The sequence below is a fragment of the Pipistrellus kuhlii genome, unplaced genomic scaffold, assembly GCF_014108245.1.
Source record: "Pipistrellus kuhlii isolate mPipKuh1 unplaced genomic scaffold, mPipKuh1.p scaffold_m20_p_4, whole genome shotgun sequence".
Lineage (NCBI taxonomy): Eukaryota > Metazoa > Chordata > Mammalia > Chiroptera > Vespertilionidae > Pipistrellus > Pipistrellus kuhlii.
The window spans coordinates 71,412,841-71,428,262 of NW_023425540.1; the positions used below are offsets into that span (position 1 = coordinate 71,412,841).

The following is a 15,422-nucleotide window of genomic DNA, read 5'->3' on the forward strand; positions in this document are numbered from 1 at the left end:
TTCAAATGAAGAGGCTTCTATGAAGGAGCCCTTATAGAGGGTGGGCAGGGTTAAGGGAGCAAGCAAGGGATGGAGAAACACCCGGACTAATGCTGTTGGGGCCCACTGAGAGCGGGAGCATGGGAGGGGCCTCTGGCAGCAGCTGGAGCCCTGGAAGCACATGGTTATTACCAGAGACTTGGTCCCAAACCAGGAGAGAGCAGAAAGGAATTTCTTTGGAGATGCATTGAAGGTGAGGCCTCTAGGACATCCAAGGAGATTGTGGGGGGAGATCACCAAAGGGATAAACCTGGAGCTCAGGGACAAGTCCCTGCTGGAGTTGGAGATGATAAAGTCATGGAGCAGATCCTGAGGGCTCAGCCAGACTACTCCCCTCTCAGCCTGCCCAGCACGCCTTCCCATCTCCCTCCCTCTCTGAGGCCCCACCCTCAGCTTATACAGGGTCATCAATTTATTGATTCATTTGACAAATATATATTGAGTACCTAGAACATGCCAGGCACTTAATTGCAAGATTTTTTTAATTTTTATTTTACTGCAAGAATAGAATCATTTGAAAGAAAAGTTCTAATAAAACCAGTAGATTAGCCCGGCCTGCATAGCTCAGTGGTTGAGCCTTGACCTGCTTCCCCATCCCCACACTCAGTTCATGGTGCTTCTAGATATGGGCAGGTTTGGTGACTAAGATCCTGGACTCTGCAGTCAGAATGCCTGGGTCCAAATCTCAGCTCTGCCATGACCTCTCTGTGCCTTAGTTTTCCCATCTGTAAAATGGAGATAATAGTGGCACCACCTCATCAGATAGTTGGGAAGAATAACAGAGTATATAGTTAAAGTGCTTGGGACAGTGTCTGCATCCAGTAAGCTGGGGCTGTGTGTGCCACCCATTATCACCATTACCATCACTCTGCCTCCAGGGTGGGGACCCAGATACCTACTCCCCACTTCTTGGTCCCACGAATCCAGCACTTCCAGTAGAAATGTAATGTAAGGTTTAGATGAGATTTTGAATTTTCTAATAGTCACATTACAAACATTTAAGAGAATTAAGGAAAGTTAATGTTAACAATTTTATTTAGCCCAACATATAAAAATATAATAGTTTCAACATAGAACCAATATACACATTATTCATGAGATATTGTTTTTCTTTTAAAAATATTTTTATTGACTTCAGAGAGGAAAGGGGAGAGGAAGAGAGAGATAGAAACATCAATGATGAGAGAGCAACATCGATCGGCTGCTTCCTGCATGACCCCCCACTGGGGATCGAGCCCACAACCTGGGCATGTGCCCTAACGGGGAATCGAACTGTGACTTCTTGGTTCATAGGTCGAGGCTCAGCCACTGAGCCACACTGACCGGGCTTAGATATATATTTTTTGAAATTTGGAACTACCGCTTCAAAACCTGGTGTGTATGCTACACCTACCTAGCACATTTCATTTTGGACCAGCTGCACCTCAAGAGCTCGATGACTCCAAGTGCTGGGGTGGCTACCGTATGGGATGGTCAGGTCTAAATGGTCAGCAGGTTTTGTGGCTTCTCTCTAACCTGCTCCCTCATCACCATGTCTACTCATCTTTAAGTTTTGCTCTTTTTAAAAAACTTTTAAATTAAATTATTATCTGTGTACATATTTTAACATTGCCCCCCCCCCCCCCCCCGCCATATATACCCTCTCTCCCCAGAGTTTTGTGTCCATTGGTTGTACTTATATGCATGTATACAAGTCCTTCGGTTGATCTCTTATCTCCCCAGATCTCCCTACCCTCCCCGCTGTAATTTGACAGTCTGCTTGTTGCTTTACTGTCTTTATATCTGCCTTTTGGTTCATCAGTTTATAATATTCTTTAATATCCATAAATGAGTGAGGTCATGTGATATTTCTCTTTCATTGACCGGCTTATTTCACTCAGCATGATAAGTTTTGCTCTTAACACTTCACCTCAAGAACCTCTGCACTGGTTTTCTCAGTTCTGAATTGACCTTCTGCTCCTGTTTGTTTCCCTTTTATGCCCAGAGAAATGTTCCCCAAATGCAAACCCGATCATTTCTTGCCCTGTTAAAGCCTCTTCAGGGTGCTCCTCCCCCTGTGAATGCGTCACCTTTGGCCTATTAAGTGCTAATGAGGTGTCCCTGCCAGTCCATCCATATGGCCTCGTTTCTTGTTCTCCCCCAGATCCTGTCTGCTCAGCCGCCTTCTGTGCCATTCCCTACTCGGGCTGTCACCCTTCTGACACTCTCCTAATTTTCTCACCGGTGAACTCCTACTCACCCCTAGGCCTTGGTTACATGGTATCTCCTGAGACACCTGTAACTCCCAGAGGCTGAGCTGGCAGTTACTTTCCCTCCTGCCACTTCCTCAACACCTCCCAAATATTTCTGCTTCAGCAGGGGAGGCACTGCTTATTTCTGTGGGTTCACTTGTCTGTCTTCCCAACTTAAGACAGGAACTTGCCTCTGAGTCCTGGGCACTGAGCTGGGTACAATGTCTTCTCACCCCAACCCTGCAAGTCTGGCTTGCTCTGGGATTTATGTATTTGAAAGGAAGTGGTGAGAGTTTTAGAAAGGTAGTTTGGGGCCAGGTGGTGAAGGGCTTTGGTCGTCGGGCCAAGGAGAGTTTAGGCATATTCTGTAAACAGCAGGGAGCCATGTAAGTGTTTAAGCTGGGGTCCTGTTGGAGCTGGGACAAGGGGTGAGGTCCAGAGAGCATTTTGGCCTGAGTGTCAGGCTCAAAGTGAGGTTAAATCCAAACCCTTGGCACCCTCTGCCAAGGCCTAAAGGGGAATGGCAAACTCAGCATTCTAGAACCATCTTTCCTGAAAGCTACTTAGGGATGGGTTGGAGAGAGGAAGTGAGGAAGGAACCTAACACACCTTGAGCTGCTATAGACCATGCCCTTTTCTCACTTTATATGTAGGAATGGATGGAGGTAGAGAGAAGGAAACTGAAGGTTTCTTAGCTGAGGTTAAGAAAATTGCCCAGAGCACCCTATAGTAAGCATCTAAGCTGGGGTCCTGTTGGGCCTGAATGCTTGCTGCAGAGCCTGGAGGCTGCAGAGGAAAAGCAGGGAGAGCCTTGGGCAGGACCACGCTGGTGCTGCACCCTGAGCAGGACATCCACACTAGAGTTGAGTCGCTGGACTCTAAGGCTGCTTCCCCATGGCCAGGTCCTGCTGGGTGGCCCTGTGAGAGCGCACACACCAGCTTCAAAGTGCCTTTGAGTGGCACCAGGCAGCATCACGGGCTTTGAAACAAAATGGGTTACTTACTTTGTCCCCCTCATCCCCATAAGATTTTAATTAAATTGACAGAGTCTTCTGGTTACCTTAGCTTTAATAATACCTTGATTTAAAAATCATTGAAATAAATTTTGGCTCCTTTAGCATAAAAACGCTCCCCCCAAAGCCTTTAATTATGCAGTTCTCTATTTTTCCAATCAAAGGAAACTCCACAGGACTTTCATGGTCTTAATTAATGACCCTCTAATCATAGTTCCACTCTATTTATCTCCCCCCTCTCTCTTTTTTTGCTGGTTTCTCAATGAAGGGCTTATCTAAAACTTGTTTCAACTTCAAACAGACACATCATAATAGTAAATTGCAATATGGTCTTATCAAGTGGAACAACCTTTCATTCTCTTTCTTTTGGGCGTTAGTATCAAAGCCACTCCTCGGGGAATATGGCCTGCCTTCCTGTCTGGTTTTCAGCAAACATGCCTCTGAGGAGCACACTGGGAAGGCAATTTAGATTATGTACAACAAAAACCTCCATGGTAAGTCCTTATAAAACAACTAGAGGCCCAGTGCCCCAAATTCGTGCTGGGGTGGGGGGTATGGTCCCTCATCCGGCCTTTGCCCTCTTGAAGTGGGAGAGCCCTCGCTCTTTACCACTTGCCTGCTCACTGCTCCTTACTACTCTGCTGGATGCTTCTTAGCGCTGCTGTGGAGGCGGGAGAGGCTCCTGCCACTACCACTGCACTCGCCAGCCTAGAGTCCAGCTTCTGGCTGTGCAGCGCTCCCCCTGTGGGAGCGCACTGACCACCAGGGGCAGCTCCTGCATTTAGCGTCTGCCCCCTTATGGTCAGTGTGTGTCATAGCGATCGGTTGTTCCCTGTTCAGTCAATTTGCATATTAGGCTTTTATTATATAGGATAGTGGGCTGATATTTACAAGGCTATCTGGAGAGTTTTGGTTTGAAGATCACACATGACAGTTCTATCATAAGTGCTAAAGTTCAATAGTTATGGGGAGAAATGTGAGCAGGGCAGTCACCAGTCCCTGATGGAATGAATGGTAGGCTCCTTTTTGGACTGGTCATGTACAGGGCTCACCTGACATTTCCACTTGCTGTTCTCCTTTTCATATACCAAGAAATAAAAACCACAATGTGTCGCTCAGGGTCCAAAACTTTAATGGATGTCTTCTAGATGCCATCCCTTGGAGGGCAGTTTGGATCTGGCTCTCCTCTTCCCTGGAGCTTGGGAGAATGAACCGAATTATTCATTGATTTACTCAGATTTCCAGCTAGTATTTATTAAGCTTCGATTGAGATGATCTTTATGTGGGGGAGACAGAGATAAGTAGGAGATTACCTGTGGTCTTGGTGTGTACAATGTGTTTAGGGGGAGATGGCAAACGTGCTAAGCATGGCCAGGGGAAGTGGGTCCACACAGATCTCTGGGAGTACAGAGTGGGCATCCGTCCTGTGGGAGGAGCTGGTGAAGAGCTGGATCTTGTAGAAGGCTCACCAGGAGGACCCAGAACGAGGGTGGAAGAGTGTAGAGTGTCTTTTATTTATTTATTTATTTTAATATTTTTTATTGATTTCAGAGAGGAAGAGGGAGAGAGAAAATCAATGAGAATCCTTTACCGGCTGCTTCCTACACTTCCCCTACTGGGGATTGAGCCACAACCCAGGCATGTTCCCTGACCAGGAATCGAACTGTGACATCCTGGTTCATAGGTCAACACTCAAACACTGAGCCACACTGGCTGGGCTGTGGAATCTCTTTTATATAAGGGCCCTGATCCCATTATGAGGCTCCACTTTCATGACTTAAGCACCTCCTAAAGGCCATACCCCCTAATGTCATCACATTATGGATTAGAATTTCAACAGATGAATTTTGGAGTGGGAGGGAACAGAAACGTACAGTCTCTAGCAAAGGGCATTCTACACAAAGGGAGTGGTCTGCAGTTATGAGAAAGGTCTCGGCCCATGGAGGGATTCCAAATGTTGCTCTGTGGCTAAAGCATGGGGAAGGATGTAGGGAAGGGGAGATTGGCAGAGGCATTTGTGTGTTTTTTGGGGGGCATAGGCAGGGAAGACAGGCAGAGGACTTAAGTGCCCAGTTGAGGAGGTGAGGGTGGGGAGCCAGCAGAAGTCTGTTTCCAAGAGTGAAGGGATCACCCTGTGTTTGGGAGAAAGCTTCTGGCAGCCCCACAGAAGAAAGGGCAGAGGGAGGGGACCAGGAGGCCAGGGCACCTCATGGGGAGTTAATCTATCAATAAAAGCCCATAGAGGACCTGACGAAGGCCAGGAACAGGCACCTTGGCAGCAGTGTGAGACCTGGCAGGGGTGGAAGTGTGCAGAGGAAGGATCTAAGAGTATTCTAGAATAGACCAGACTGGATTTCATTCTGGGTGGTGGGTGCATGGTGGAGAGACCCAGATGGGGTGGGGGTTGGCCCACAGGGCTGTAGATGTCCTGCTGTTCTCTGCAGAAGGGCAAGAAGGTGCTGATATCTAGCCTGGGCTTTGTGTCCATCTCTCCACCCCCCTCAAAAAAAAAAAAATAGGGCACCTTCCCCTAATTTTCACAAGTGTGGGCAGGCAGTGACCCTAGGATGGAATTCAGCACCTAGAGTCAGGGGTGGAGGAAGAAAGGTGCCAGGAAACAGACTGCATCACATGACAGAGCCCTCCCTCAGCAGGACAGCTCCTTTGGGAGATGGCCTCTCTCAAGCTCTCCTTTGTGCCTGCAGATACCATCCCAGCCATTCTGCTTCCCAGCCCTTTCAACACAGCACAGCATCCTGCTTTGACCCTTTGCCATGCTCCTACTCATTTCAGCCTCCACTTGCTCCTCTGAGATGCCCACTTTGGATCATTAGGACAATGCCTGTTTATTTCTCACCTGAGGATATTTTTCCATTGATTTTTAGAAAGAGAGGAAGAGAGGGAAAGACAGACAGAAATATCGATATGAGAGAAACACATTGATTCATTGCCTTGTGCACACACCCTGACCAGGGCCTGTCCATGCCCTTGACCAGAATCGAACCGGGGACCCTTCAGTCGCAGGCTGACAGTCTATCCACTGAGCAAACCGGCTAGGGATGCACCCTGCCGAAGGATCCTGTCAGTCCAACTGAGAGTGAAAATGATGTCTAACCTGTCTAGGCACCCCCAGGGCCTAGCATGGAGCCTCACCTGTGCAGTTGGGTTTGTCATGGATGAGGGCTGCTCAGTGAGGATGAAGCACATGGCTGAGCAAGTGACCGAGGTCATGCAAAAATGCTGATGGATAAGCATCAAAAAGTCGACCTTGCCCTCATGAACTCATTTTCTAATAGGTTCTGCAGGACAAAGGGCCACTTCGCAACAAGCCACCGAACCACGCATATGTTCCTAGCTTCAGTGACAATTTGACATTCCAAAACAAAGGATGTCCAGGCTACTTAGAGGGCGGAGTGGGTGGGAGAGTTGTCTTCTGTACTCAAGTATCCAAGCTGACAAGGGTCCAACCTAGGCAAGGTTTGCTGTGACAGGAACAAAAAGGGGTTGGAGAACCCACACTCCCCTCTTTTCTCATTGGCTCAGAAGTGGCACAGGTTCTTTCTGCTCATAGTCCCTTGGCCAGAGCTAGTACCATGGCTCTGCCCAGCAGCAAGGGAGGCTTCTGAGGGGGTACCTCTCTGTGCCCAGAGTGGACAGAAGATTCAGATGTTGCTGAGCACCAGCAGAATCTCCAACACTGATTCATGCCTATTGGGGGAAATTTTACGTTGCTTAGACCCCCCTCTTGCCTCTAGGATCTAGAATCGCAGTCTCAGGCCACCAGGAGTGCTTTCTGCTTACTTGCAATGTTTTTTACCAGTTCTTACCCCTGTAGTGATAGGGAACTCGACCCTGGCTACCACCCACCATGCAGCTAAGTCCAACTTGACTGTTACAAAGTTATTCCTTATGTTCAGTTGACACCCTTCATCCATTGACCCCCAATTCATCCTGGGGCTTAATTCTTAATTCTTTCCTGCATGGCTTGGAAAATGTGGATCATTTCCCCCTAATCTTTTCTTCTCTAAGTTCAACATCTCTCTTGTATCCTACCTGCCCTGGCAGCTCTCCTCTTCACTCACTGTTGGTTTATTTTACCATCACCTCTAAAGGTAGGAGCTCCAAGTACTGAATTGCAGAACTGGGCAGTAGTCAGGGTGTGAAGAGCTGGATGGGGGGGACCCTTGGCAGATCCTCCACTGCAAACCCTCAGCTTGGGACACTTTTGGGTGGGATGTCATGATATGGATTCATTGTTTGAACTCTACCGCCTTCATGCCTATGCCAGGGATAAAGCTTGTAAGGTCAGCCTTCCCCAGGGTGTTGTTTCTTTTGTGCTCTAAAATTTTGGTCCCCTGCAATGGACTGAATATCGGTGTATCCCCCACTCCAAATGCATAGAGATCCTAATCCCTAAAGTAATGGCATTAAGGAAGTAATTAGGTCATGAGGGTGGAGTCCTCATAAATGTGATTAGTGCCCTTATAAAGGGACTCCAGTGAGCTTCCTCACCCCTTCCACCACTTGAGGACACAATGAAAACACAGTTGCTGTCCATGACCTGGGAAGCAGGCTCTCACCTGATAACCTGCTGGCACCTTGATCTCGGACTTCCAGGCTCCAGAACTGTGAGGAATAAACTTCTGTTGTTGGTTATTCCCCAATCTATGGTATCTGTCATTGCAGCCTGACTAGATTAAGATATCCCTTTTCACCATTTGTCACCAAGTCCTCTCACTGAGCTCCCAGGGAGGCATTTGTTTAGCTGTGGCTCCATTAGCCAGCAGTCAAACTTCTTATCACCACATTTTAGGTGGGCTTTCAGCCTTGGCAATTGGGCACACTCCATATTTTTTTTTAGGTTTTGCTTTCAATACTTTAATACAACAACAACTTCTGTTTAAGATCATGGGCTGTTTTGTGGTAGCCATCTGGATTGCTGTCTTCTGAATGCCGATTTCACTCCAATGTTTGGGTAAAAGAGGTAGGTTTTACACTTGTAGGGATGCTGAGCAAAGAAGCGTTCCCTTTTATAGGGCTTGGGTGGAATTTTTGGGGGTGTCCCGGTAAAGGAGAAAATTCAGGATCAGCATCTCCAAAGTATCCATGTTCTGCTCATATATTGCACTGGCCAAGCACAGAGTTCGGAGCAAAACAAAGAAGCCCGTCTGTTGTGACCATCCTGCTGCCTTGAGTCAACTCCAGCCCATTTCTGTGCAGCCCTGGGATCGGAGCAGCTGGGAACACCGGCTGCTAGAGAAATCAGTATGAAAACAGCTCCGTTCCTACTGCCTCCCTGAACTTCTGGGAGAACTTCAGCATCCACGTCCGACAGGGCAATCCGGAGAGGCAGATTTCTGTTTTAGATTAACAGGAAGATTTATCATGCCAGAAGGTCAATATTTACCTTGGCTCCAGCTTGATGAGTATTTACTTCTTTGTTCAGTGGCTCTCTCTGCTGACTTCAGCAGAAGCGAAGTTCTGCTTTTTGTCTGCTCAAGAGGATGCTGACTGATATTTTCTCATTGGAAAAGTGGAGGAGGAGCCCACTTCTCTGGTGGTGGTTGGGGGGGTAGGTTTGTCTTCCTCCACTAAGAAACCGGATCCCTCTTTGTATAAACAACTCTAGTTTTAAGATGCTTTTGAACTTACAGAAGGCAGAGCAGAGGATCCCAGAAAAAACAAAACAAAAAACTTTTCCTCTCATCTCCTTGTCTAAAAAATCTGGATGATGAGAACACCTGCTTGAAACACACCTGACACTTACTTGTCCAGTTTTCATTTTATCCAGATTCCGGGGGTTATGTAATCACCAAAGGTCACCCAGGAATTGGAAAAGAAGGCACCAGCTCTATAACAGGGTTCCCAACTCCAAGACTTGAATTCTTTCTTGGCTCTTGGGAACCATGGCTTCTGCCTCTACTAAGGTTTTAGGGCATGCCGAAACCGGTTTGGCTCAGTGGATAGAGCATCAGCCTGCGGACTGAAGAGTCCCGGGTTTGATTCTGGTCAAGGGCATGTACCTTGGTTGTGGGCACATCCCCAGTAGGAGGCGTGCAAGAGGCAGCTGATTGATGACTCTCATCGATGTTTCTTACTCTCTATTTCTCTCAGTTTCTCGCTGTAAAAAAATCAATAAAATATCTTTAAAAAAAGATTTTAGGGCATGCTGGGCATAGTTTGAAATACAGAGACAAATACTTGTGTAGCATGCCAATCAGAGACCCACCAGGGAGAGAAATATTTGAAAATGGGACAGACCTTCCCAGGGCACGCTGTGCTGGATTTTCAGGGTTGCTCAAACTTTCCCACTCCTGCCACCCACCACAAGTGTGTCTTATATTGAAAAATAAGGTAAATTGCATATTCTACTCAATTACATTTCAGTACACTATTCAGTTTAAGATAAGGTTTTATTTTAAAAATTAAAAAAATATATATTTTATTGATTTTTTACAGAGAGGAAGAGAGAGGGATAGAGAGAAACATTGATAAGAGAGATTCATTGATCAGCTGCCTCTTGCACCACGCCTACTGGGGATGTGCCGGCAACCAAGGTACATGCCCTTGACCAGACTCGAACCTGGGATCTTTCAGACCGCAGGCTGACGCTCTATCCACTGAGCCAAACAGGTCTCTGCTTGTTTAAAAATTTTAACCATGGAGTAAGTAAGATGCATCAGGTTATCCCAGGGCTCCAAGTCTTCCGAGAAAGCTCTGAGCACTTCCAGGTAGGAACCTCCTGGCTGGCCCCACCTTGGGGGGTGTGAGCAGGGAGTGCTCTTTAATGTTATCCCTCACCAAATACTAATCATTAAAGTACATTCCACGTACTTTATGTGAACAGCTCATTGAATTCTTTTAGCAAATCTATATGTTAGGTGCTGTTATTATTACCATGGTTTTACAGAGGAGGATGTTCGGAGAGGTTAAATAACTTGTCCAAGGTCACACAGCTGGTACTTGTTAGAGTTGGACTCTACTAACTGGCGTTCTGGGGTCGGGGGGAGTTTACAGTGTGATGTCACAAGATCTCCATTTTTCTTGGCTCCCATGGCCCCGCTGGGGGTGCCGCAGCTGAAAATCTTGCCTACACGAGTGACCGCTTAATAAGGTTGGGTATATCCACTGTTGCCTTGGAGACAGGAGATCAGGATGAAGGGAAAAGTGAATTGCAGGAGGCCTTCACTGGAAAGGTCCTCAGAGACAAGCCAATCCATTCTTCATTGTTTACTCCAGGTCACTCAGCGAGTTAGTGGGGGAGCCAGGAGCTGACTGGGGCTCCTTGGGTGATATCACATTTCTCGATTTTATGCATCTTTATGCATTTATCTCTCACCATCTAAACGAAACCTCCTCTTGTCTGCAGACCATTAGTCCATACTGCCTGCAGTCCTTTGGAGGAGAAAAGGCCATTTTGATGCCCTCTGAAGACTAGGACAAGCACCGTGAAGTTGAGAACCATATTATTTGCTTCCTTAACAGCCTTCACGGCACCCGGCACGATGCTGGGGACACAGGAATTTCCTGGTACATGTTCGTGGAAATTAACTTAGGGCCTTTGTATGAAGAGGAGGACCAAACGTGGACAATGACCTCAGACCTGAAGTTTCTGGAGTGTATTCCTTCTTTTCCTAGAGCTTTTTGTCCTACAAGAATCCTGTGATATATGGAGTAGTGCTCTCCCTTTTTCTCCGTGGTCCCTCTAGCTTGGGTGCAGCCCCTGGCACTGGAAAAATGAGTTTCAGATAAAAACGAAATTCTTGTTCCCTTACTGTAATGCTCACAGCATGAAGCCAATTCACAGCAACATGGAATTTTCTGGTCTTTAAGATCTCATTATACAAGTAAAGGAGGGGAAGGAGGGAGACAGAATACTTACAAATTCCTGGGGGAGGGGGATGACCTCATCATTTATTGTGTGTTGGCCAACTGCCCAAGGAACACAGTTCAGATTCCTTTTGGGGGAGGCACTGAAAATCCCCTGATAACCCAAATTCTCTAAATCTTTTAGGCCTTGAGAGAGTCATGGAGAGCAAGGAGAAGGAAATGATCCCAAGTCCAAGTTATGTTCCTCATTAGGGGGCTGTCCACTCTGTGATGGACTTCTCCCACCCTGATTCCCAGATGGAGACCTTGGACTTCAGAAGTGTGGAAGTTCAATTTCAAAGGCCCCAGTAGGGTTTGAGGGGACGGAGTGGATAAGACTGGGTAGTCTGGGGGGAGAGTGAAGTGGCCTGCCTATCATATCCTGAGATATGTACTCCAGGGACGCATATGGGACATGTACATATGGATACATATTGGGACATGCAAACGAGAGAGCCAAAGCCACAGGAGTGTTGCAGTCCATTAAGCACTTCATACTTGAAGACTTTTCCCAGCCCCACAGGCATTTTCCAGACCAGGTGCTCCACCGTTAGCAGGGGCAGGGCCTCTCTCAGGTCCTAAGATGCTTTTGGGAGAATTAGAAAAAGACTCCCAACTTGGGGAACGAGGCATAGAATGGATTTCAGGTTGCACCTGTCTCTTGGGCAAGGTCAAGTGCTATGGGGATCCTGTAGCCCAGAAAAACAAAACAAAACAACAACGTGGGGCTCTCTGCTCATGTATGAAGTGGGACTCAGCCTTTCCATCTGTAAACGGTGAGAGTACCGCTGAGAGTACACCTTCCCAGATCCTTTCCAGATCGACGCCTCATGCGTCTGTGACCCTAGGGACAAATAATCACCCAAACCTAGAGCTTCTCTTTTCCAGCTACTTCTCACCTTGCAGAGATACGTGGAGGTAAGGGCTGGAGGGAAAGAGGGGAGGAGGGTCCGGGTGTGCAATTGTTTGGTTCAAAGAGCCCTGGAGAAGGAGCTGCATTTTTCTGGCTTAGTTTCTGAGCCTCAGTTTTCACCTCTGAAAAATGGAGAGAACCTAATAGGATAGCAGTGTTGTGGGGGATTTAAATAACCTTGCCAAGTGAAATTGCCAGGCAAGGAGTGTTGCGGATCCGAAGAGGGTTTGGTTGGGAAGGTTCTAAGTGTGTGTGTGTGTGTGTGTGTGTGTGTGTGTGTGTGACTGGACCTACGCCAAGGTCTGGTTTCCAGGACTCACGGCTTCTGGGACCCCCAACGGAGTTAGAACTTCAGTTCTGCGGCCACTGCCACCGCCTCGGCCCCGGAACGCCGAGAGTTAACGGGAAAGCCCCACGCCCCCTTTGACGGAGCAGAGCCCACCTCGCCGAATTTGAAAAGGCGGCCCCGGAGAGGCGTGGGCGCCCCCCAGACTCTTTCAGCTCGGACCCGGGCTCGCCGGCTGGCTCGCTCGCTCTTCTCCGGGCGGGGGCAGCAGGTCTGGTCCCGCCGCCGCCGGGGCGCTCCCCTCCGTTCCCGCGCCGGGGGCTCCGGGTCCCCGTAGGCAGCCCGCAGGATGCAGCTGGCCCTCCTCCTGCCCTGGGCGTGCTGCTGCCTCTGCGGGTCGGCGCTGGCCACCGGCTTCCTCTACCCCTTCCCGGCCGCAGCCCTGCAGCAGCACGGCTACCCCGAGCCGGGCGCCGGCTCCCCGGGCAGCGGCTACGGGGGCCGCCGGTGAGTGGGAGGCCGGCGGGGCCTGGCGGCACGGGCCGCAGGAGGCTGGGGGTTCGGGGCGGTCGAGCACGGGGGGCTGGGGACTTCGGGGTGTCGGGGGGCTGGGGATAAGGACAGTAGTGGGGCCTATGGGGCGCCGGGCGTTGGTGCCGGGGCTGAGGTCGTGGGGTGGTCAGTGTCTGGGGATGAGGACAGGGGGGTCTGGGGGCGCGGGGCCGAGGGGCTGGAGGTGCGGGGCCCACCCCCTCCTTTGCTCTCCCAACCTTCTCGCCTCGGGCTGCCGGCTGCGAGCGGAGGTGGCTGACCCTGCGGCAGGGGGTTGGGTGCTCTGTCCCCGGGGGCCGTCGGCTCACGTGGCGCCGCCGCTCACCTGCGCGGCCCGGCTTTGTGTTGGGCAGCAGGTTCCCGGTGGCCGAGGCCGTGCGTCCGCGTCCCCGCCTCTCCCGCCGGCCGCCCGGGACGCCGGAGAGGGGCTGGGGCCGGGGCCGTGAAGCAACCTCGGCGGCGGCTTCTCCGCCACCTAGAGACGGTAACCTGCTCGGACCGCGGTGGATCCGGGGAGCCGGTCCCGGAGCCACGGCGCCCGGAGCGCGGCGGCCTCCTCCTCCGCCGGCAGGGGGCGCCCTGGCCACTCTCCTCTCCCCGGGGCTGCATTTCCCCCAGAAAACGCGGCGGCACGCTGGTGAAGCTGCCAAAACGCCTCCTCTGAGCAATTCACTCGGCATGAGCCCCCCCCCCCCCCCCCCCCCCCGCGTTTAAGAGTCATTACGGTTCACACGGCTGTGGTTCTCCAGAACACACAACCTGCATTCGTACCACCCATCTCTTTTGAATATAAAACCACTCCAGCGTTTTAACTACTAGATTATTACCTTTCCTGTAACGGAGGAAATGGAGGCCAAGAGAGAAGTCCCAGTCCATTGGCGAGTCAGGACCGACCTCCTGTCTGCTTTCTCCAAACCCGTGCTTTGCGGCACCGTCCTGCCTTGTTGCTATGGAGGAAGGGGAGAGACAGACCCCATATCTTTCCTCCTTGTAGTTACCAAACCTGGGAGGGCGACCAAGTTGAATTCTGGCAATGCCTTATAGGAAGGAGACAGGGATGTTTTGTGCTGGGAAGAACACACACTTACTGGCTGGATAAGGCGAGACCCAGAAAAGCTTATAAGAGTGCTTCTGGAAAACTTTGCACGGACTTTTATTTCCTCCCCGTTCTGTTTGGAAATACTTACCCAAAGCTTCTAGTCTCCAAACACCCTCAGCAGTGTGGCCTCCGCACAATTCCATATGAGAGAATAGTCTGAAAAGTAAGCTTTTCAAGTTGCAGAATGATATGGATAGCATGATCTCATTTACGAAAAGTAACACACACAAAAACACTCTGATTTCTGTCTAGGTATATAAGTGCCTGGACAAAATAGGGTTATAAGAAACCATTTTCCATGGTTACCTATATGGAGAGACCTGGAACTGGGGATGGGAGGGGAGAGAGTAAAAGAGAACTCCCATTCTCCCCCTCTGCCTGTGTCTTGTTTGCATGTGTTGCAAGGAGCGGATATTCGTGCATTGTTTTTGTAATTAAAAAATGTGGGAAGGAAAACCCAGCCCCTGCAGCTTGGAATATGCACTCTGAAAGGAGCTGAAGTGATGTCCATGAAGGCAGTGAATGACTGAAAATGCAATTCTGGTGTTTGGTGGGCTGGGACATGAGGACTTTTGCAGAAATGTGGGAGGGATTGCTTTAGCTTAAATAAAAAGAGACCCCCCCCCCCCCAAAGGCCCTAGCCGGTTTGGCTTAGTGGAGTGAGCATCAGCCCCAGGACTAAAGAGTTATGGGTTCGATTCCAGTCAAGGGCACATCGGTATATTTCTCTCTTTCTCTGTCTCCCCCTTCCCTTCCACACTCTCTAAAAATCAATAGAAAAATATCCTCGGGTGAGAATTCAAAGAAAGAAAGAAAGAATGAGAGAGAGATGCAAACAAATGTGGCTGTCTTCCAGAACTCTTTCCATCAGATTGGGAGCAGGGAGAAAGTATAATTAGGTTCAGGGAGGATCTGGATGAATTTGCATGTGTTGCAAGGAGCAGATATTCATGCATTGCTTTTGTAATTAAAAAATGTGGGAAGGAAAACCCCAGCCCCTCAGCGTGGAATATGCACTCTGAAAGGAGGTGTGAGGGAGGCTTGGGGCAGGTTCCAGTGCTTCAGGTTGATGCTCCAGAGCATAACTGAGCCCTTCCTCACAGAGCCAGTGGGCATTGCAGGCCTGAGCTATCAGCCACAGGTGGCCCATGCCCTTGAAATTCAAGAGCTCCAGAAGCACACGGCTTGGGGACAGTGTTTGGCATGGTGCCCTTCACAGCTTTGGCTTTGTACGTGTGCTATAGTGGCTTGGTCTCAGTTGGCAGGCAAAGCAGCAGAGCTGTTTTTGACAGATAGCCTTCCTTTCATGATATTGTTCCTGTTGGAATCTGATTTTTGTACGTCCTTTCTCTCTCTCTGAATGTGTCTGCCCTCCTGGCCAGGAGTCTGGGTCTGAAATGTGTTTGGGGGCTCTGTTGAT

At 49.4% G+C, this 15,422-nt stretch overlaps 1 protein-coding gene across 2 annotated transcripts in view; it reads left to right on the forward strand.

The window, feature by feature from the left end:
- The first annotated feature begins 12,445 nt into the window (after positions 1–12,445).
- The window catches only part of COL26A1 (collagen type XXVI alpha 1 chain), a 148,953-nt gene continuing 145,976 nt past the window's right edge, over positions 12,446–15,422 (forward strand). The window contains exon 1 of one of the 2 annotated variants that reach the window (XM_036408992.2): positions 12,446–12,858. In XM_036408992.2, coding sequence (XP_036264885.1) covers positions 12,701–12,858 — 158 coding nt within the window. In that variant the 5' untranslated portion in view covers positions 12,446–12,700. The remainder of the gene's footprint in view (positions 12,859–15,422) is intronic. The other variant, XM_036408993.2, reaches the window with a different exon arrangement.